At 35.6% G+C, this 24214-nt stretch overlaps 1 protein-coding gene across 1 annotated transcript in view; it reads right to left on the bottom strand.

Annotated features, from left to right (window-relative positions):
• Octalpha2r (alpha2-adrenergic-like octopamine receptor) overlaps window positions 1-21528 on the bottom strand; it is a 104978-nt gene extending 83450 nt beyond the window's left edge. The window contains exons 1-2 of the mRNA XM_071779553.1: window positions 18520-21528; window positions 16834-18371 (exon numbers count right to left, since the gene is read on the bottom strand). Coding sequence (XP_071635654.1) covers window positions 16834-18033 — 1200 coding nt within the window. The 5' untranslated portion in view covers window positions 18034-18371; window positions 18520-21528. The remainder of the gene's footprint in view (window positions 1-16833; window positions 18372-18519) is intronic.
• Between the last annotated feature and the right edge of the window lie 2686 nt (window positions 21529-24214).

Genomic DNA, 24214 nt, shown 5'->3' with positions numbered 1-24214 from the left:
CGATAATGATAACTGATATTGCTGATATTGCTAAGAATTATAATTTTCCTTAGACGTCGTTTAAGCTTGTCTTGTTCTTCTATCTATCTTAATACCACAAGCGGGTTTAATCTGCATCTTACATGAGTATCGTGGGTCGTGACTGGTAAAGCAGCACTGTAGGCGATGCGACGGAAATTGAACATTATCCATTTTATAGCTACACAAATACTTGTTACGTGACTCGCAAATGCTATTAATCGTATCACGTAATTTGTCATCATGGACACTGTTTTCCGATTTAATTTACCGCGACATGTAAATCTAAAGGTGCTTGGAATTACGTGATACTTCTCGTTGGATCGTGATCGAACTGATGCGCGCACCCATAATTCCCATAATTCTCTTTCGTTTCTTTTCGTTTTCCTTCATTATATTATTTATCTGAATTGAGTATCTCTCGCACTAGCAAATGATTCTCTATCGATATTCCAGAGTTTAGCAATTGTTGCAGCGTCGAATTTTGGGATGATCATAAAGAGTGAAAAAGCACGAAGTTGAGTAAATCATTCTTATGGAACATTTACGATATTGTTCTTTTTCCAAAGGTATAAAAGTTCTCTGTTAAGAAAAATCTATCTTTTTTTCGGTATAGTTTTGAATGATTTAATTAGAAATTGTGTGAATTATCGAACGCCGATGTTACTGACCGATACTTTATCGTATCATATTGAATTCATATATTGTCCGGATATTATACCGTATTAATTACTATTACAAACGCTCGGTGCTCCACGTGTGCGCAATCGTGGTAATGCGCAATCACATCAAGTAACGTAATTATTGTTACGGATGTCGTTGGTACATCAATACGATATGACATGTCCACGCCCCTATCTATTGCAATATGGTTTTGCAATTATCGTTAATGGTATTTGGATATTATACGTATTGTGTGTTTTACGGCGGTGTGCACATACTCGTTTTTGTTAACTTGGTTAACATTATATTCGACATGACCGATTAAACAGCGGCGCATAATTGGAACGAACATGTAGAGAATCAATCTTGGCGAATTTAGTCGTGCGCAATTTATTAGATCTAATTATTGTAAATCCGTTTATTTGCTTTGGAGAAAGCGAGGAAGAACATGGAGTTGATTTATCATCTGCATCGATATGGAAGTGAATTCTATCGCAAATTTGCCGTGAATATTTTGTACTCTCAAGCTATATTTTTACACATCACTACGCTATCCTGTTACGCTTATATTTATTTAATAAAATAACATTATCTCGTACATGATACTGGTACCATAATTGCCTATTTGATTTCGATAACGCTTAATAAGCGACATGGTAATCCTGTAATTAAACTACGTTACATTAAAAAATAATATAAACGTGCATTATAGTTTGTAATTAAAATGCATTGCAGTTTGTAATAAAAGAGTTCAGCGGCACAATACATATAACATAATTAAATCAATATTTACACACATTTTCTCTAATTACAGAGAAAAGCCACTTTGTAAGAGATAGCAATCTATTTAATTTTTGTGCGGATCAAATGTAATTTTATATATCATGTAGGAAGAATACTATGTATATTTTTGTATACGATATTCGTATACAATGTAGTCTTTTATAATATTTAGAAACATTCCTAGGTCCTATGTAATATTTTGGGACATGTTATGTCTACCGGGACGGGTATGGACATGGAGGTCGCATCGTGACGAAGTGCAAGAGGAAACGATCGAAGAAGAAAGAAGAGGAGAAAATGGGTTATGCAGCCGAAAGATTGGTCGACATACCAGGTCAGTGGTTTTACTGTTCTGACTCAAATTCCTTATCGCTTTCTTTACATATTGCTCAGCTTTCTTCCGTGAGTTCGCCATAGTTGCGGTAACTATCGAAATGAAAAAGGATGGCACCGAAGAATCAAAGCGTAGCATACAGTAAGCAAAAGTTCTTTCTTCCTTTAGTCCAACAAAATATTTACCGACGGCGATTCGAGACTTGGATTCGAGAAGTAAAGTAAAATTTGTTCCCAAAGAAAACGAGATATTGGATAAAGAAACGGGAGATATTGTAGCCGCGAGCGAATTCTTCAAGGATTGTGTAGCAGTTTGTTGATTCAGTGACAAGTCTTGACGATCAAGGGCAGATTGACCATAGACCAACTTGGGAAATTCTCCCCCCCCCCCCCGAGGGGTGCGATATTGAATACATATCGTTCGATATAGTAGTACTTTAAAAAGAGTACTTAAACAAAAAAAGTTAAATGCAGAGCTATAAAGAATACTGTAACATAATTTAAAATTACATTTACATTTTTGTTCTATCTTAGATTTATTTATGAAATTTGTTCTTCCTGACAAAGAGAAGAAAAGATTCATAAATAAATTTTTGATTGACGTATTTTCTGATATTCTTTTCTGTCATTCTAGAAGATATTAGACGCTCTTGGACTTTTGTACGACGCCGACGGGATGTTTCTCTGACGCAGGGTGCAATAAGATTATGTGATTACTGAAAACGCTACGTCATGAGTCCCATTTCTACAGACTAGCACGCAGGTATGCCTAATTCGTTTAAGTAAATAACTGTGAGTGAAACTCGAGGCTAATGAGAAAAGTTAGAAATGCCGCGGCAAGGTGGTATCTAACAATATTTTGCGTAAATTAAACTCTCAGCTTTCTCTCCCCGATATAAACTACTGCCTTGAGGAAATGTATAAGTGGCGTGTCGCGGACGCAATTTAACTTTAACAAGCACATTGAATAAATAATTAGATCTGGATGCGTAATTAAAGCCGGCCGGATCGTCGCGCATGGAATATCCGCGATTTCAGGCGTTTGTTTAAATTTTAATTAAGCGCTCGATTAGCTTGCCGCATATCAATGGTTGTTAATTATTGCACGGTTAATTGGCGATCTGAACGATAATTTTGGTTCTTTACGATAAATACACGCTGTAACCCATTTTATCCATGATTAGGTAGGGAAGTTGGTAAACTATAAAAAATGGAAATTCAATATGGATGGAAATTCGATAAATTAGAAGCTAGAGCTACATAAGCTACAAGTGCTACATACTTTTCCTCTCTCCGTCGCTCTGTCTCGCGTGTTCATCATCGTCCTCCAACATTCATATCGAATTCGATCGACTATGTCAGATCTGCATAATTGATGGGCTTTTTACTAAACCTAGTTATTTCCGTTCAGCCGATCGAGGCGTCGCGGTCGTAACGCCTGATAATCAGTCTTTTGCATTCTTAAAGCTCCGGTTGAGTGCCTCTCGCTTCAAATTCCTTGCTGGCATGTGATCCGCACCTTGAATAGGGCACTTGCTGCTTTCTAACATTCGACGAAGAGTTTCCGACGCATTACGATTCCACGAGAGCAGAGTACGAATCTAAAGCGACCGAGTTATATCCATTCGTCTCTTCGCTTCTAAATTTCTAACCAGCTGTTATCTTTCTACGTTTCTTCTCTTATTTTTGCCTCTCTAGTTACTTTAGGCTATATTTATTTAATAGTAAAAATATCATTCCGAAGGATATATAACTTGGTCAAGGAAATGTGTGTTGCCTCCACGTAGCGAGCTAATAAAAATATGAAGATTGTTTTCGCAGACGGTATAACAAAGATGAATATTAGAAATTAACGTGAAAACGTACTTACGACCGATTACGCTGAGAGAAACCTACGATAAAAATATGGTAAACTGAAAGTGCAAAGTGATGTACAAAATATTTTTCTGACCTTACAACGTTTCGAATATAATTAAAATAACCAGTTAGTAGGAGCAGAGAATCATATCTAAATAGAATTAAAAAGTCAATGAAATTACGAATTACGAACTGACCGTTCTTCGTTCTACCATATTGTACCAAAGAAAGATATTACTCTAATTCTCATTCTTCTAACATACTCCCATATTTATGTTCAAAACATGATACTCGATAAAGTCGATTGTTTATATTTATAAAACAAGCAAAATGATAAAAAATGACAGAAGCTCTAACTACTTGTCATAATGTACCATAATCTATGCGATTTATGAATCTCTATAACACGAGTGTACTATTAGTGCATGAGTATGATTGCGAAATACAAAGCAGCGGAATGATCGCGCACGGTCGAAATTCTGCGAAAACCGCTACGCATTCTCGTAGAATACGAAGGAGCACGATTCTCGTAAAAGCTCAGAATCCCGTTTTCTCGGTACTTCTCCCCGGCTATTTTCCCTCCATTAGTTCACGGCTATATACACCCACCTGCCTCGTGCAAATCTGAATCCATAATGTAATCCATTCCACGGATGGAACGGCGTGGCGCGGCGCAGCGCGGCGTTTCCTCGCGGCTAATAATGCACCTCCTTTCGCAATATCGTATCTCGATTACTAGCTGCCACTTATACTTTCGTGTTCCACGCGGCAGCTATTAATCTATCTATCTATCGTTCCTTTCTCGCTTCGGTTCCTCGCAACTCTTTCTCACCCGCCGCGCCGCGCCGCGCTACGTTGCGCCGCGCACCGTGCCGCTCGATACATCCGCCAATCGCTCGGCAAATGTGCGGTACACTTGGTGAACTCACGTAAAGCGGAAGCTACGGCTACCCTCCGTCCCTTGCAGCACGCAAGATCGCTGCTCCCGGATATCGTGTGCACTCGGATACCGACACGAACGAACGGCATTTTAGAGCGCATCGCGCAAACCTGTCTGCGGTAGACGGTAGGTTGGTTGCAGTCGGACGAACGCAATACACGAGAGCACGACGACGATGAACTAGGGCGGGCGTGATCTTATTAAAAAATATCCTTCTACGCCGGATGAGATGCAGCTATCACGATGCGAATAAGCTACTCGTCGCGACGCGACGCAGAGAAAGGCGACGAGGCAGCGACCTCGTCCCTCAATGGAACAAGGATGCCGAATGCCTCTTGTCTTGGAAATTTTTTAATAAAGTACGCTGCAGCGATATGACGTTCCCGCCCGCGCCGTCCACGTACCAAAGACACGATGAGTCGTGCGTCACCGCGAATTACTCTGGAATTGCTTACGAGTCGCGTTGCCGTGAAATGCATCCCTGGCGGTGAATGACGGCCAAGAAGCTTAAGGCCGCTGTCACGTCGCTGCAACGTTGACGCCGTGGATTTGCAGAGGGGAAACTAATGTTTTCTGTCTCATCGCGTTTACACAGATTTCACGTGGGTGCGCGTGTCACTTAAGCTTTAAATCTCGGTTGGGGTATTCTCGACCGCAATGATTTCCATCAATAATCCATTGCCTACAGAAATATATACTGCTCATGTTATTTCTCTTTGACAAAATATTCAAAGATTCGGTATACATATAAAAATGCTATATTTAAACGCGGCATTTTCATCCTTATTGACTCTCTTGAGGCAAATACTGAAATTCCATTTTCCTACAATTTGAATTTGCCAGACAAATTGAATTATCATCTGTATTAGAAATTTAATAACATAATACATGAATGTATGTATAATATAATCTGTGTAAAATAATTGTGGAATACAATTACAGTTCATAGAATGCTTTGTTCTTAAACAAATATATCTTCAAATGCTTTCGTTCCGGCATATTAAAGAATATAAACTTCGTGAACTCGAAAGTTATGAAGTCTTCATCATCTATGGAAGTAGATTAAAACTTTTAAGTTTACCGACGTAATCAGGATGACTACTTGAGCATGCTCGTACTCCGGTCGACGAGACTGAAGAGCGCTCTTGAAAATTCGAGAACTTATTCGAGAGCATAAGTATATCGGCGCGATTTACTCTTGTAACAGCAAAAAAATAGTCGGAACAAATATTGTATGGCAAATTTTTTAGTGCGACATATACTTTGAAAATGTGCAAGTGGATGATATAACAAAGTTATAATATTCTATACTGAAATAGGTATACAATAACTAGATTTGCTCAACTAATTGTAAGATAAGAATCATCAAGATAAAGAGAAAGCTATTTGCGATAAACAAATAGATCACCATTACTTTTACATAATATAATTTTTAATCACGCAATATGTTAATTTAGAATTATTAAATTAAAATTATTTTTTCATATATTTCTTTCCTATGTCGTGCTTGTCAAAAAATGCCTTATCTGAAAAATGGCTGTTTTTGCATTCATAACTTCAACTTAAAATAAAATACAGAATCTGGTATCCAATCGCAAAAAAATATACAAAACAATGTTTTTTTAATAATTTGTATATTGTGTTAAAAAAACGAATTATGAGTGAACAAAAAATATCTTAATTTTTTTACTTTTATACGTTATTAATAATTAGGTACTTATATTCCTTGTTCTTAGTAGTTTTACTATTTTATTTACATCATCTACATAGCTTTGAATACAGAAAAGAAAATAAAGAGAACGATAAGATATAAAAATACAAATATGCTAAAATACTCCAACAAAGTTGCTAACTTGGAAAGTAGAGAATTTTTCAATATCAAAGAAATGATAAAACCAATTATAAGAAAGAAGATAGGCATATAAAATAATGTTTTTCTTTAATTTGTAATAATATTCAATAATATTGTTATTTAACATTATGTATCAAGTGAATTATATCATCATCATTGAAATAACGAAGCAGATTGGAGTTTGACCTCGATATTGCGAGCAATGGAATATAATGGTTGCTTGGCGGAAAACTTTTTAATGCACAAGGTTTTTTTTAGCATACGAGCTTTTTAGCCTGAAGCAATGCAACGTTATATCTACTATGTTATAATAAACTAGAAATTATTTATAAACACAATACCTGACAAAACCGCACGTTAGCCACATAAAATTTACTTTCATAAGATAAGGTAGAAATTTGTGTATTACGAAATTATGAAATTATTCGCTTGGGAGAATATACCTATTGTAAAGATGATAAAATAGTAATCAAATATATCTTTATACAAAAATAGTAAGAGCTAATAACAATACATACAAAAATTGATTTAATCATTAAGTTAATTTATTCGCGATTATTCATAATTTTAGTCTATCATCGATGAAACAAGCAATATAAAATTATAATAGATCAGATTCATAGAAAATTGCCATAAAAAAGCTGAATTTGATGAAACAAACCTCATGTTAATCCTAACAAGTTTAAATTGCGTGTGACTGGCTAAGATATCCTTGTACAAAATAAAATTCAAGTAACAAGTATGATAATTTAAAAAGTACCTCGCGTCAAAATTTTATTTAAAAAGGAATGATCCGAGCGTAAATCCGTTTTACGTACCATTATGCTCGAAAGGGAATGAGTGTGAACAAAAGAGAAAAGTGAAAGAGAGATATAAAGCACAATGCATAAAGCAAAATATATACAAACGAAGTAAACTTAACAGGAAGAGAAAGAGAATACACGTGTAGATTAATCAGTCGGTTGATTGTAACATTCGCCAAATGAATTACTCTCATCTCTCCATTTCATCCTCTTTGTACTTGCAACCGCAGTTTTCTCTGATCCAACTTTTTTTAAGCTTGCAAGCTTCGGTCGGCTTTCAATATCAACCTCCGACTCGATTGGCGCTCTTTAGCCTTTTGATCGTTCGTACCCTGCCCACGACAAAGGCGGTTGTCCACATGTTCTCGCCCTGACATATGGCTGACTCGACCTCGATTTCACTACTGGCACTCACCGACGGTCACGTAGTACGGACTTAATATGGCAATACGTGGCAGCGTATCGATTTAATTTTCAGAGCAAACCGCGTGCTGATTGCTTCGTGAAATTTAATGCCATCTGTCGATGTTAGGATCCGAAGTATACCAGTATGCGACGCGAAAGAGTTGACTATGCGTAGAATGTGTAAAACATACATCATCGTGCAATGTATATCATTCAGAAGATGTTTTGCACCCCAAAAGTGACAGATATTGCATTATGTATGTATATTTATGATTTTTTATATCATGTTATAAGATATACTCTTTCTAGATCAGGCATTATAGCGTTATAACATTATTGCTGTAGCCTGGTCTTGATCTATACTTATTACGCATTCAATAAAGCTATTAATATTATTGTTATATATATTATATATATATATATGTAGCTCAACATTAAATATTATAATTAAAACATAATTTTCAACTAGATCTCAAACTGATGCAATGCATCTAACAATAAGTAGTTTAAATTATAGTGATTTTATTTCTGCAATTAATTTATTTAATACAATCACAAGATGTCGTGCGCACTATTTATGATGTCTTTAGTCAGTCTCCGGACAACATCGGGTTGCGCTTAAATATGGCAGCAAACGGACAGAAAAATAATGCTCGAAGAGACAGAGAAATAAGAAACAACTATACCACGAATAATGTAGGAGCATCCTGTATTCCAGGATCGTAAGAATAAGAAGGAAGGAAGTATTGGTGAAGCTAAGCCAAGAGCTAAGCACCGTATTCGCCGCCATTCTTCATTATTCCTTCTGGCACATCCCACTACGGCACATCCCACACCTTTCGTATACATCCCAACTCAAGTCTGAGATATTTCGATTAACGCTGCCGCTAAACGCAATTATCTCGCCGATTAGCAGCCGAGATCGCTTCTTCTAACGACCAGCGAGTTGTCGGATGTCGATTTTAACCGAAATCTATAATTTACAGGATAACCACGTAATCTAAATCGAGATAGCGTTGATTTCGAATGCTTAAGTATCTCTTCCGCATTCCGTTTGCTGAGAAATTAATTATATTCCCACATTCTAAATTAATCACGCGGGTAATGGTTTATTCTTAACGATGCTACTACATAACCAATGAAAATGATTTACAAATTATGTATTAATTATCATGATCAATTGAAGAATATTTATATTACAAATGAAGCACATTTAATATTTTTCCATTAAATTATCTTCGATAAATTAATATCGAGTGCTTCAGAGATTTCAATATAACCAAAAATAGAATTAATCTCTAATTAATTCTAATTAATTCTAATAACTATAGCTAAAATAACGCTAAGTATAAAAATAATAAAAACATTCGCGTTTCACATTTCTTCATGATGTCATATTAGCATAACAGTTATTTTGAAAACACTTTAATGAGAAAATATATCTCGAGAACAACACTTTTGTAAGAAATGTGGAGAATTATTTAGAAACAGCAAGTTTTGTCTCATATGTATGTGATTTACGCGCAGATTTCCTTTTCCTTCATTCCTTTTTCCTTAGGCTGGTGAATTCTTCTTGTATCATCTAACAAACCTGGATTATATCCAAGCTGTAGATTATACGAGGAATATTTATTTCAAAGAGTGTTTGCATGTTTTTCTACTCGGTCGAATCGCTATCTCCAAATTAGGTGGAGTAAATAAAAAAGTCTGAAATACTGAACCAAAGAGCTGCTAATTTAGCGGTTAGAACACGCCGGGCAATTAGACCAAGCAGTTTAGTGATTTACTTCGGAAAAGATTTCACGCGCCGTTAGCACTTTATCAAGATACTTACTCTGGATAGAGTGTCCGATTAAACGCGTTTAATGAAGCATCGATAACATACTATTTATAATGAGAAAAGCCGTAAAAGAAGAAAAAAAATTATCCTTTTAATAGAATCGAAAACTGAGAACTGCAACGACGATACAACGATGCAAAGCGATTGAATCGGGTCACGGCTTCAAGACCCGTTGGAATTTTATTTCTCTGCTCTTTCCGCTCTTCCTGAGCATAGCAAGCTTCTATTGACGCCAGAGAATTTTCAAATGCGTAGCATTTCGAAATAAACAAATCGTGTTTAAAAGTCATCCGTGTCCAAAGCTTAGTTAATATCTCTGAAACGTTTCGGATTTTGAGCCAACTATTCTCGTCCCACGCACGATTCTTTTTATAATTGCACGAAGCTAGTACACGAGCTTTTGTATGTTCCAAGTGCCAAACAATGACATAACATATTTTGTTATTCAGTTTGCGCTTTATGATTTCGAGAGAGAACATTCTCGCAATACGAAGTGACAAGACATCTACTTAGTATTTATTATTGGAAGAAATTATGAAAGTTTGCGATTTAATAATCTGGATGTAGATTGTAGATTATCAGACTCTCAAGTGAATATATTTGTGCAATCGATATGCATATTTCTTTACTACGGAATTATAATTTTCTAAAACAATATTCGTGCACGTGATGAAACATCACCGCTGTAATGTAATAACATAAATGTGTGTATAAGTGTCTACAAACTTGGCGAAATTTCAGCAAAAATGGATTGATTTGTTATGTGCTTTTAATCTTTTAAATATATAAAGAAACGCTAATTATACCGCACATAGTTCATATATTTCATAGGAAATAGCTTAACATGCGGGGCATATTTTATGGCACAAGATAGCAAGTTGCATATGTTTATGCGGAATGCATTTGGGAGTGATTCTCGAAATTGCTCTTTTGGGAAGTAACGCAATCCCGAGGTAGGAACTTTCGGTTTCGTGCATCCCTTGAATTCCATGAAAGTTTTATAAAGCAACGTCATAGGTAGAACGATATTGGCGCGAGGAATGCAGATACAATAGAAGAGGATAAGATTTGAATCTTATCGACAATCTGAGAAACTTTGACAAGTATCTCGCAAAATACGGCATGTCGAAATGCGAATTATTCGTAAGCGTTTCTAATCGCAATCGCTATTTCTTGGTTCCTATCATTGTTTGCTTGTAGAAATAGATAAAATTGCGTCAAAGCAAAGAAATACGTATACATTCACATTGATTAAAAATTTTTTTCCTATATTGAAACTAAAAAAAAATAACATAAATTTATATAAACTATATAAATTATACTAACAATCATTTTTTATCTCATTGACAATGGTATTAACTTCGAAATTATTTATTAACAACAATTTGAAGACATTATGCATTCAGCATGTGTACTAAAACTTTACGGAAAAAAAAATAATAATTAAACTTTATACAACTATTTTAGAACAAAATCTACAATTTGGGAATCTCATTATTGTTCTAAGCAATTTTAAGAATAAATATATAGCATTCATGCGTGTATCCTTTGAACTTTTAGATCTGATGAAATGTCAAATAGCTAGGTCATCACACACGAATGATGATGAGATTCCTATAAGACTTTATACAATCTTCTGGATAATTTTATATTTAATAATAGTGTCTCTCAAGCAGACGGAATAAATTTGCTTGGGCGTTATCTTGAGATTTATTCACTTCATGTAGTACTAGACAATATTAATACCGCCCAACGTTATAATAATATATATTATATATAACTAAGCAAAGAAAACGCTATCAAACAATGAAAACAAGAAAACAATGAGAAAACAATGTATATACCTATAGATAATAATTATATTTTGTGGGACTTTTAATTATTTAGTAGCTATATGCTTATAACTATTAAATATGAGAATATACATATATTTAATAAATAAATAAATAAATAAATAAATAAATAGATATATATATTATATATGTATCTCTCTTGAAGAAATGTTATTTCTTACATAAAATTCTGAAAGAGAATTTTATGCTGCTTATGTTGTAACATGTAAACTTCCATGTACTTTTAATAATTCACTAAAACGATATAAAATGCAGCAAAATGCTTCGTGAAGTTAACTTTTCCTACGACCGAAGCTCTAGTGCTTTTTACGCGGAATGTCGTCACACATGCATCGAGATGCAATTAGTATGAACTCTTATGCGTTAAACTAACCAAGGCTAGTTAAACATATTAAAAGATTGATGGTTGCTTTAACACGCAAAATTAGCCCCATTAGTATCCATTCATGAATGTCATTTTACAAACTTTATGAAATATTAATAATTCTCGCTATTTCCCTAGGCAAATATATTTAGATGTTATATGTATAAGAACAATGTTTCTCACATTTTATACGTGAGTAATGTACGTGCAGGTATTAAGAATCATAAAAAATAATGTTTTTTAAAAAAGGAACGCTGTTATCAAGCCACACAGTAATTAAATAAATCAAAATTTATAATTTATTAATCAATATGCTATAAGAAAAATATTAGTAAACCAGTTTGAACATAAACTTACTTTTAATCCCTAAAGTATTTCTGGTACTGGAAAAATTTACAATTATAACTAAGCGTTATCTATTTAAAACTTTCGTATTTTCTGCTTCCTTAAACTATTAAACTTTTCAACGCACTCTTCCAGTCTACTTAATAAGCGACAAACCGAGATGTTCTTATTTCCCTGACAATTAAATTTCTATGCGGCAGTATATAGAACAAATTCAGCATTTATGTCTTTTACTTGTGTATTTTTATCCGCATAAATCAATTTTACTTACACGTGTGGTTCAGGATGGAATGATATTTTAATAAATTTCAATGCTATAAAAGAATTTGTTACTTACAGTAATGTTGTAGCAGCATTATTATTGGTATTTTCTCTAAAAATGTTTTGTTTTAATATAATAATATGAATGTAAAGCATTTCATGTATAATGATAAAAATAAAGTGGAAATCGAAGACTTTTTAGTCAATCATTGCGTCCTTATATTTGTAGAAGTAAATGTGTTAAAAAGCAACAATGATGTAATCCGATTTTGAGTTTACAAAGCGATTTGTATTCTTTGTCTAGTCGTATAAAAAGCTACGTAGAATCCATTTGGTGATTGATTTTGCGTCTGTACTTCTAAATACGAATAAATTTGCTTACAAATGAATGAGTCAACCAAATGACTTTATTCGTAAATATATTTACGATCCGTTTATAGCCATGATAAAAAATTGCGTAGGAAATTTCAACAAATTGACATTATGATTAAATCAGAGCGTCACATTAATGAGTTTGTTTTTTCTAGAATCTATCTTATAATTTATACACACGAATATTAATCTTTTAGACAATTATATGAAGAATCTCAACTAAAAAGTTTTGTGATTATCAGACTGTTTTTAATTGCGATGCCATTCTTATCTCTCTCGCATCCCGAAAATTATGTACCTATATTTCGATGCCGCTTCGTAACAAAAGAAGAAGAAGGAGGAGAAATTGATAAAAAGATATTTCTTTAAAAATAATATGTCAGTGTATTAAAAATATTAAAATAGAAAGTAAACAAAATCTTTCTGCTTTTTTGCGGTACAGTCAAATAAAAGCCACGTATACCAAACACGCTGTCGGTTATTAGAGATAATTACAATTCCATTGTAAACGGCAGCTTACACGCACGGTTGCACGTTGTTTCATCGTTACGGAGCTGCTAAACTAATCGCATTAAAAGACAAGAGTGAGAACTACTTCCTTCCTGAATGTATTCCGTCTAACTCTCTCCCTCTCTGTCTTCTCGCATACTTTCCCTAACAAATGCAGATACTTCGGAGGATGCTGTAAACTTTGTAAAACGTTTTATAAGTGCTCGCGTTCCGGATGTAGAATATGTCAGAAACAGAACTTGGAATTAATGACTAGATTTTGCCACAGCTTAATTCTTTTTTGATGTTATCTCTACTTATGAACATAATTTCTGTTACTATATAGTAAATAACTGAAATACGTATGTAAAATGATTCACGTTGACGCACAATTTTTTATCCATTCTATTAAATTACATATAGAGGACAATGGAAAAACATCAAAATTATTTTTTGTCAATGTTTTAATTTTATTGCATTGCCGATGTAGGAAATTAATTACATTAAATCGATATCTTCTTCATTAAATCTCTCATTAGATAATTTCTATTACTTAGTGTTATTTTAAATATTACTCGATAGAATGTGGTGTTTTACAAAATATTTTGTAAATTTATCAATTTGTCCGTATCAATTATTATCTTTGTCAAAGAAAAACCAATTTTAATTTTTATACCATCCGTGACTGGAAGAACATCCGATTATTTTTCTGGAATACTCTGTATAATGAAACCTCATTCTAATGCAAGACGAAGTGTATTATTTTCTTAGCAGTCGTGCTAAGCTTCGTGAAATAAAGATAAGCGGGTAACAGTGAAGAAGACAAATCGCGCCTTCCATTCGTTCTTGTTAATAACCAAAGAAGCGTCAATCTAATCGCATTAAAAGATTAAACCGCGATGATTGTGATTGCGGTTGTCCGCCTCTCCGTTCCGGTCGCGTGGTGCTTGTCGTTCTTCCATTTGTCACCAGTCAGAGAAAAATCCAATGGCAATATCGTCGGTTGAGGGGCCTCATGACGCGTCTTTCGTTGAATGGATGAGAGAGGAGGATGTGAAAAAGAACAAGAAAGCGTGGAACAAGATTGTCAGATCCATAATGGTACGTATGTATAGTAGAAAATAATAGAGCAAAAAGGATAATAGGGTGCGCTTAAATAGATGTTCACACGTCACTTGTTCGTCAGAATACTCTCTCGAAAGAAAGTATTAAAAGTATTAAGTCTCCTGATACTCAAAGGGTAATAAGTAAAAATAAAAAAGATACATAAAAATCTTATATTTCTATAGTCTTTTAATGATCACGTAATTAAAAAAAAAACCTTTTGCCACTGTTTAGAAGACAACTCCGTATCTCTTTTTTTATGATAAAGATCGAATTAGGTTTTTCGGACTTAACGCTTTTAGTTTTAAGATAATTTAAGACGTGTACTCGGGAACTCATATTGAAACAAGATACATTTGCGACAAGATATATAAGTCAATCCACGACCAAGAACTAAATTTCAAATGCTCCTTTTGCAACAGGCTATGTCATTTGTAAATCCAACCGATCTTTAAATGACACATTTCATCCTCGGTCGACATATTCAAGATCTTCATTCATCGCTTGTCATCGCATCTTCCTGACGGGCACGATTTTCGTGCACATAATAATCACTACTATCGTTACGATATGCTGCTTCATTCGAATACCAGGTGAAGAAACTATGTTCGCGTGATCGAGTTCACACCTTTCTATCTATATTATCCCTCCAATTTATACATATACATATATTTTTTTCTTTTTATATTTAATATATAAAAATAATTGTTTTTAATGCAATTAACATTTCTCATCTTAAGCAGATAAATTCTCGAATTACACGTAATGGTTTATCATCATCATTATTATAAATTATATACGGTTTAATGAGGAAAGTACGCAATCAGTTTATTGCTTACCGTTATTAAGTATGGAGTATATTTTATGAAAAGATAAAAACAGCTAATGCGTAATGCACATATAAAACACATTTACACATTCTCTCTCTCTCTCTCTCTCTCTCTCTCTCTCTCTCTCTCTCTTTCGTATTCGCAAGACGCTGTATAATCCATCGTAGCAATTCGTGTAGCAAGCAAGTTTTGCCACTATACGCCGTAGGAATGTATGGCTCAATTATACCCGCTAATTAGTTCCGTTGGAAGTTTAAGGGTGCATTCAATCATGCACCAGCGTGTGCAATTATAATAGTACCGAAAGCACTTTTTATCATCTCGTACATTATGTATTTTCCGCAAAAATAAGAAGCTGCAATATAAATGGCAGAAAAACGGCTAATCTTCTAATTTCTCTAACGACAAAAAAAATTTCAAAAATTTATAGAAAACATTCACATATCTTAGAATTATGAAAAATAATTTAAATAAAACGATTATCTACTATACACTTTAATATTTCATATCTGTCGGCAATCATTTAGATAATTATAACTGATATAACATATTACATTATATTTTTTTATTATATTAAAATTCTGAAAAACCTCACGGAAACATTTTGAAAAACGTCCACTGAACAAATGTCTAATTTATGCAAATGGTACAAAGTAGCAGACAACGACCTGAATTTCAGTATGTCAGGCCAGTAGACTGAACTGTCGCGCATAGAAATCCAATCCACAGTATCATTTTGTGGCGATCACCGTGAATGGGATTCAAAAGGGGCTGGGGATAAGGATGGTTTCGCTATTGCATGAAAGGTAACTGGCCTGCTTGGACTTCTCGTCTTACTTTCTTTCTCCTCACGTGTTCACGGCAGAATATACATCGCGAAAATATTCGGATTGGAAATTGGTTATACATTGCTATACGGGATCTTTTTGACTACTCAACCCACCTAGTAATATACGCGGATAAAAAAGATTTTGAAGATATAAAATCCATTCCAAATTATGTACCTTTTTCCTACAGTCTCTCTCAAAAGCTTATGTTTGTTTAATGCTTCATTTTTTATATAACAATCACTCCATTACAAAATATAAATCATCAATCTATACTTATAGGAATCTTATAAACGTTAATTATTCAAGTTAATATATATATATATATATGTATTATTATGAATATATTTGATATACGTATTTTATGAATAATGAAATAAAAAATTGTAATTTATATAATTTCGATAATACTTCATAGGACAATACAATTATTAATTATTAATTATTACAGGAAATAGAATTCATATAGATATAGAGTGTTTATTATAATCAGTGGAGTCAAATATCTGGAAATTAAATTGGATCTGATATTTTTCATAATTGTTTAAAGCAACTGAAATCGAGATTACGTTGCTATTTTCGCTGTAATAATCCTTCATTCGGTTTAATAATAAAAAGAGATAAATAAATGGTTGAGACTGCAGGTGATATCCGTAATGCCTCAATTTTTTGATTCATTAGAGAAGCCTAATTCGATATATCGACATAATTTAATTTTTTATATCTCTGATACTTTACATATAATTTTAAATTTTTACGTAATTATCTGTGCTTAATATTAGTTTTTATTCAGGTAATTCGGTAATTCAGGTTATGTCAATTTAAGTCGAGACAACAGTTGATAATTATCAACTTAAAAAAAAAAATTTCGAATTTCGTAACATCGTGACTTACCAAGCATTTAGGATATTCTTCAGCCGGAGCAGGTCTTTTCCATCCGAGTAACGGTGGTATACAAACAAGCGCTGATAATAGCCAGACGAGGGCGATCATGAGTGCCGCTCTAGCCGGTGTTCTTTTCTTCAGATAGTCGACCGCTTGTGTAATGCTCCAAAACCTGTCTAAGCTGATTAGGCACAGATTCATGATACTGGCCGTACACAACAACACGTCCATGGCAGAATGAATGTCACACCACCAATACCCGAAGATCCAGTAACCCATTATCTCATTAGCGAGAGAGAATGGCATAATCACTAGACCGAGGAAAAAGTCCGCTACCGCGAGGCTGGCTATGAACCAATTCTGTATGTTCTTGAGCGCTTTCTCCGTGGCAATGGCGATTATCACCAGCATATTTCCCACGACGATCACGATCATCAGTAGCGTCGCGAGGATAGACGCCAATATAATATGCGGGAGAGTGTATCCCGACGGGTACATACCCTCCAGAACAATGAAAGTCTCGTTATAACTAATATTCCATGGATGACGGAAACTACCGTTGAACGAGTCGTTGAACGAATTGATCGTGTCCTCCATTGTGTCGCTAAAACCGAAGAGCAACCAATCCTTTCCGATCACAACTTCCTCCTCCGTGCTGTTCGATACACCTGTACTCACACTCACACTATCGGTAGTACTGCCTACGCTGTCACCACTTTGTTCACTGCTGTCGCCCTCAATACTTATTCCTACCCTTCTTTCTTCGTCAGTAAATGCAACTTCTCCGCTCTTTGCCGCGTCTATAGTGTTCCTGCCACAAATTCGAGTTTCTGACGTGTGGCCGCAATGATCGGAAGCTTCCTTTCTCGCTACCTCTTGCTTGGGCTTGCCGCCCTCTCTTCCCGTCGTGGTGTTACGCTTGTTGCCCTCGATGTGTTTTTCGTTGTTTTTAGCAGCGTTCTTGCTCGGTCCTTTCTCAGCACCTCCACCGCTGAAGAGGCGACTAACACGATCACTGGTAGCTGTCGCGGTCAGACGCCGCTGTTGCTTACCGTTTGAGATCGCACGTGTCGGGAGGGCCTCGTTACTCGGAAACGTAGAGCCACCACTGATTGGTCGAGACCACGTCATGTTCCCCTCAAAGACGCTCGTGGACGCCGTTGTCGGACTATCGACGGCGATGGTCATAATGCTGCCGAGAAGCGGCATCACTCGCACCCTCGCCGGGGACTGTAGATGCTATCTCGGTAAGGACGAAGCAGAGGTTGCGGCCGCGCGCGAATAGCAACGTGCCCCGGGTGCCAGCTCGAGTAGCAGCAGCAATAGGAGGGTGGTGGTCTCGTCGCATCTCGAGGCCAAGGGCGTCATGCCCGTTTCAGGATAATGCCATCGTTGTCGAATACGTAAATACTTCCACGCGCGCTCTTCCTCTCGCTCGTCCTCTTGGCTCGTTCTTGTTGAAGCCGTTGTTTATCGTTGGATTATTTTTCCGGCTCAAACAATATATTGATTTGCGAAACCAACTTCGTTGATCGAGCTTGTTCCCACTGTAATCGATGCGTATTTTAAAATGTAAATTACGATAGTACCACACTTAATCGAAAAAATATTTTGACTTAGGAGTCTCTTTCGCTCGAATTGAAAGTCTCGTGATTTTTTGCGCGCGTAATTTTGCAATTTACGCGTGATACTCACGTTTGCATTATTTTTTCCTTAGCGCAGCTAATGCGATTAAATTTCGCTTTTGACAATCGTTAACCGTCTTTTTTTTTCTCTATTGGACCAAATCTTTTAGAATCTAGTTTAGCTTAGCTAATTTCGGCGTAACTGACACCTTCGGTTTCCTGTTGTCGTAACGTTACTTCCGTTACGTCTTCGGTGCCGTGGTCATACTTAGTTGGTCTCTAATTTATTGCTTGCATGAGTCGCGACTCCGTTCCTCGTATTTCCTGCATTCACTGGTCCACAACAGACTTAACACGGACAGAGTGTACAGAGATTTATGGATAGTCCGGTGGGCGACTTAATTAAGAGTATCAAGGTAGATAGAGAAAGTGAAAGAGAAAGATAGATGAGAGAGAGGGAGAGAGAGAGAGAGAGAGAGAGAGAAAGAGAGAGAAAGAGAGATAGTCTATAAGAATAAGAGTAAAAAATTGGTCCCCTTTTTTTACCTTTTCTTTATATTAAGCTTGAGCAGCCTACATAGCCTGGAGGCAAATGAAGCGAGAAAAGTTGTCTTGAGAAAGTGCCGACGATTGTAAGAAAATTTCTCTTTAGGACTAGCACAGATTCTCAAAGTAATTTCACAAGACGACAGCCATTTTAACACGGTCGTGAGACATGATTTTGTCTAAAACTTGATAATTGATTTACGCGCTCGTACGTTTCCTCTTTCGTGACGGAAACGCGATTTCCTCGTTTCACTTCAATTTTCGCTTCTTCTCTCGCTTTCTTTCCTCAAGTCCTACGCGCGGCTCGACGTTGTTTCACTCTAACGATGCCCGCGAGCTAATTAATTATCGCGCCGGGGCTAAAAGGCTAAGCGCTGGATACCCGTACTGCTCCGACCTGCTTTTCGAATACTACAAAATCAGTGAGAAAATCAGAACGACAGAGATTATAGATTGTAGAATTATATACACGTATTTATGATACACCTAATGTGTAATATATGTTATATGTATTAACGCGAGTCCGAAGGTGCTACTCACGAGCCATGTGCATGCCTTATTAATAACTTATGTAAATATACGCGGAATATATTAGCGATTTATCAATTATAGGTAACTAAAAGCGCGTATATATTCTTATTCTAAATTCTATTATTAAATACAAGATACAATATATGCCAAGTTAATTGGTACATGATACGTAGAAACAAGACAGAAGCAAGAGAAAGACGATAGAGAAATATAGTGAGAAAGAACGAGAGAGAGCGAGAGAGAGAGAGAGAGAGAGAGAGAGGGGCCAACAGAGAGAAAAAAATTTAAATGAAGTAAAATCGTCCTTTTGCTTTAAAGAAACCGCGCGCGTTAATATAATATAAGGACTTCCCCGTATGTACACCTATTTACACATTATAGACCTCATTACGCCGCGACGACGTGTCCCGTTTATGTGTCTCTTCTAATCCTCCTTCATACGGCACTAGGTCATTAGATTACGTAGATCCATTCATAAGTTCACTCACGACTTTCACGATCTACGTTTGTCTGTTGTAAAATACTGTAGCTTCGACAACAATAGAGAATTAACGTAAAAATGTCTATTTCATCAATGTCGCCTGTTGGTATCGCAACGAGATGCCATTCGTTGCTTCGGTATATCCAGATTTTCAGTGGTAATTCACGGTATCTGTCGAACCTCCTTCGAATCCTTTCGTTCAAACTATTTCCTGGATTTGGCGGCTCTTGGTGCGGTAAATGGGAAAAGAATCCTTCTCCAATTTCTTCTTACAAACTTGTTTCTATTCGATTTGTGAGGGATGAGATCTTCTCTATCTCGCAACGCGCGTGTAATTCGCAGTAGTCGATAATTCTTAACTTTTTTTTTTAAGTTGATGCTACTCAGCTGTCTTTGATTCGATCTCCGTTGGACGATCTAACAGTGCTACCTTTTTCTTCGGCTATGACAGTATCGGAGATTTGCCTTTACCAGAGACATTTCGCCTCTGACGGAGCACGTCTTATCTTCTATAAGAATTGTTATTTTTGTGTACGTAAGTTTCCTCGCTCGTAAGTTTCCTCTTCTTCCCGGAGCAAATCTATAAGCCGGTAAGACTCACGTAAAAATCTTCAATCGAATCACGATACCACTATATTCTTAACATCGCGTCTTTAAAACTTGTAAAGGTCGTTTTCTTGCCTTTTTTCTGTTTTAAGCACTCCGACAAGCAAAAACGAAGCTACGAATCGGATACGTTGCAAAATGACATTATCGGGACGAGATTCAATTCGCGCACTAGGACTGGGAGCACGATTGGTCTCACGGGGTCTCCCCAATGCACACGTATAACTTCTCAGTCTTTCAACAGTCAGCACAATTCACTCGAGCGAGTCTGGCTTGCGAGTGGAGGCTTTTCGCATTATTTGTATATCTCGCGAATACTGACTGAGGGATTAATTAACGACAGGCAATACGACAGGCAAAAAGCAGAGGAGAGAAAAAACGAATTTATATTGATATCAATGACACAGTCGCGTGGTGGGCTGTCCAGCGGCCAACTCAGTCGACTTTTCAGCACTAATTATAAAGAAGCCTCGATGAAACGTCTTGATCGTCTCGCCCTCGTGTCTCTTCAACACCGTGTGCATGCGTGCGTGCGTGCGAGTAGTTCGAGGTTGTCTCATGGGTGTTTGGAAACGCACTGCAGCCGTGAGGGACGAGCCAGGAACTCGAACTCCCTCTCGTGTCGTTCGGTGGATGGAGACTCTCGCAGGATGTTGGCGGAGAGAGAGAGAAAGAGAAAGAGAGAGAAAGAGAGAGAGAGAGAGAGAGAGAGAGAGAGGGAGAGAGAGAGGGGGGAAAGAGAGAGAGAGAGAGAGAGAATGTACGTGCGCGTATGGCTGTACGTGTATATATATGTGTAACTACGTTTTTGTATGTGGCCGTGTGCCTGCGTGTATCCTGTGTATACGTGTGCATGTATATGTGACGAGGGAGCGTGAGGGAGGGAAAGAGAGCTTGCTTGGCTCACTGGAGGCTGACTGTTGGCCCGACCGATCGCTCCGTCCGACGGTACCAGCGTCGGGGCGCCGTCTAACGGAGTCGTGGAACTTGCGGCGCAAGCGTCGGGACGCGACTAGTCTCCGATAGCACGGTCGCGGACAGTCGACTTTGGACCATCGACCGATCGGTCCGCAATGAAAATATGTTGTTACTCCGATCTTCCCACAAATAACACCACTTCGAATATTCGAATGTTCCACCCTTACACCAACCATTGCTTGATTATTACATTCATCGATGTTGCTACTATTACTATCACCATTTTTAAATCACTGACAATAAGTTTATTGCCTATTATAATGGCTCTTAAAGCATTTTATATAACTTTAAAAATGAAATAAATCGTGAAAATGTTTTTATTTATTACGATGATAAATTCTTTAACTTCGTATTGATGGTTATAGATATCAGAGAGGTAAAGAAGATATATGTCACTTTCATATATTCAATAACTGTTTCGTTCATCAGTTCTCTCTTGTCAACAGTATTGAGAAACATTCAATTTTTAATAAATCAATCCTCATAAATAACAAGATTTAAATCTATATTTGATCAGTTACAAACTTTCGACGTATATATCAGCGGAAAATGAGGACAATGGAATAATATATGACGCAAATGACCAAGTAGAGAAATGCTACATAAATAAATATTAAAATAAATAACATGAATAAATATTCCAATGCAAAAATTAATTGCCCCATATTTTACACGATTATGAATACCGTTGTTATCGCGTTATATTAATCTCGAGAGTAATGTAGCAGGGAGAAACATAAATCGACGTTTAAATAGTGCATAAACAAAAATATGGGATTTACAAAGTTAATGAGTGTATCCTTCTGGAAAGTCATTATCGTCTACAAAAAGTACGACTCATAATGTTACTTTCGATTTACATCTAAACTGAATGTCGATAATTCAATAGTTTTAGATATGAAAAATGATACAACATATAATTTGTTATAATATAAAAATCATGGCAAAAGATATAATTTTAAAAAACATTACTATCATTTTTTATAATGAAGCAAGATCGCACAGTTTTCTCGCTCCATTAAGCTCATTTAAACGAGGAATGCAATCGTAGACCCTTAATAGCGACATTAAAGCTTCTAACATCTGTAGTCGATTAGATTACTGCTCCTAGAAAGAAAATAATTTCAACGAAGAATGAATGAGGACTTCATACCATTTTACTTTTACGAATGTTATTTAGCTTTGATATCTATAATGTATTTGATATGTAATTATCATTATACATATACGTATTATAAGTATTGTTCTTTTTATATTCTACTAAATGTACAACTCATACGAATATGTCTAAATGCCTTTTATATTTTGTTCATGTAAACATCTCTGATGTACTGAGATTCTACTATCGGATAACGAAGTATAAATGTGACATTCAAATGCATATATTTTAAGTATAATATATTTTATTAAAATAAATCTGAGCTTTGCGTAAGCGTAAATATTTTTTACAATTCAAATTTATCTACTTTGATATACGAATATACTCCATTTCTGCTGATATTAAAACAGATAATCATAAAAAAGAATAGAAAATAACTTTCAAATTTAAAAATTGCAAACTCATGAAAGTGTTTTCATTTTAAACTTATACAAGCTCATGTTTTGTGCATTATCTATCGCGAGATATGTTTCTTTACGTCTCACGAAAAGTGCATGCAATCGATTCTCTTATAGGAACAGCACTCGCCGATAATCTTAGTAGCTCATCCGAGCAGAACCTTATTGATCCTTGTTTATAATCTAATTCCGTTGAAGAAAACTCATCAGTATTATTTTATCAAATAAATACTGGATTCTTTTACACTTTTCTTTAATAAAAGTTACTTCGATCGCATGACTAGTTCGAAGGAAAGAAAGACCCTTTCCGTTGAAAATGGACAGTCAATAAAAAGATTACCGTCGAAAACTATTATTGAGAAAAATTCGACGACATCTTTCTGGTTCAATAGTACTTCTCTCAACCCGCAGAAGAGACATTTCTTTTTTGCAAAAAAAATTACATCTTATTTCAAATGATGACAGGTACTTTTACGTTTGTATGGATATTGAATTTAATTAATTGAAGCTTGTTTCTATGATTTATTCCAACTATTTCTTCTTGCAGAAATGCTTAACTCTTTCAGCAGATCTAAATGCAAATATGAAAGATTCACAAAACTTTCAACGTTTGAAATATTTTTTTCATATATTTTATGGTTTCGACGATATTCGCAAGTAATCAAATATCTCGATTTAGCATCGAGGGACTATTCCAATTCCTAAACCTATATATAAACGGATACATCAAATATGCACAAGAAATATATGTCTCTTATTTTGTAAGCCGCATCATATATACAAAACTCATAAAAAAAATTGGAAAAAATAAGTCCGACCTTTCTCTTCTTAAAATAGCGCCATTATCATGTTTCTTTTAAATCACAGCTGTCATAATCAATAAATCTTGATATCTGATTATTATCACACTTTAACATAACATTTTGTTATTAAATTTCAACACAAAGACAATCTGTCAATAGATTAATTATAGAACGCATAAGTATGAAAGATTCAGAAAACTTTCAATATTTGAAATACATTTTTTCATGTGTTTTATGGTTTCGGCAATATTCAAGTAATCGAA

Source organism: Temnothorax longispinosus, chromosome 5 (assembly GCF_030848805.1).
Source record: "Temnothorax longispinosus isolate EJ_2023e chromosome 5, Tlon_JGU_v1, whole genome shotgun sequence".
Lineage (NCBI taxonomy): Eukaryota > Metazoa > Arthropoda > Insecta > Hymenoptera > Formicidae > Temnothorax > Temnothorax longispinosus.
This window is presented reverse-complemented; position numbering and strand designations above follow the sequence as displayed.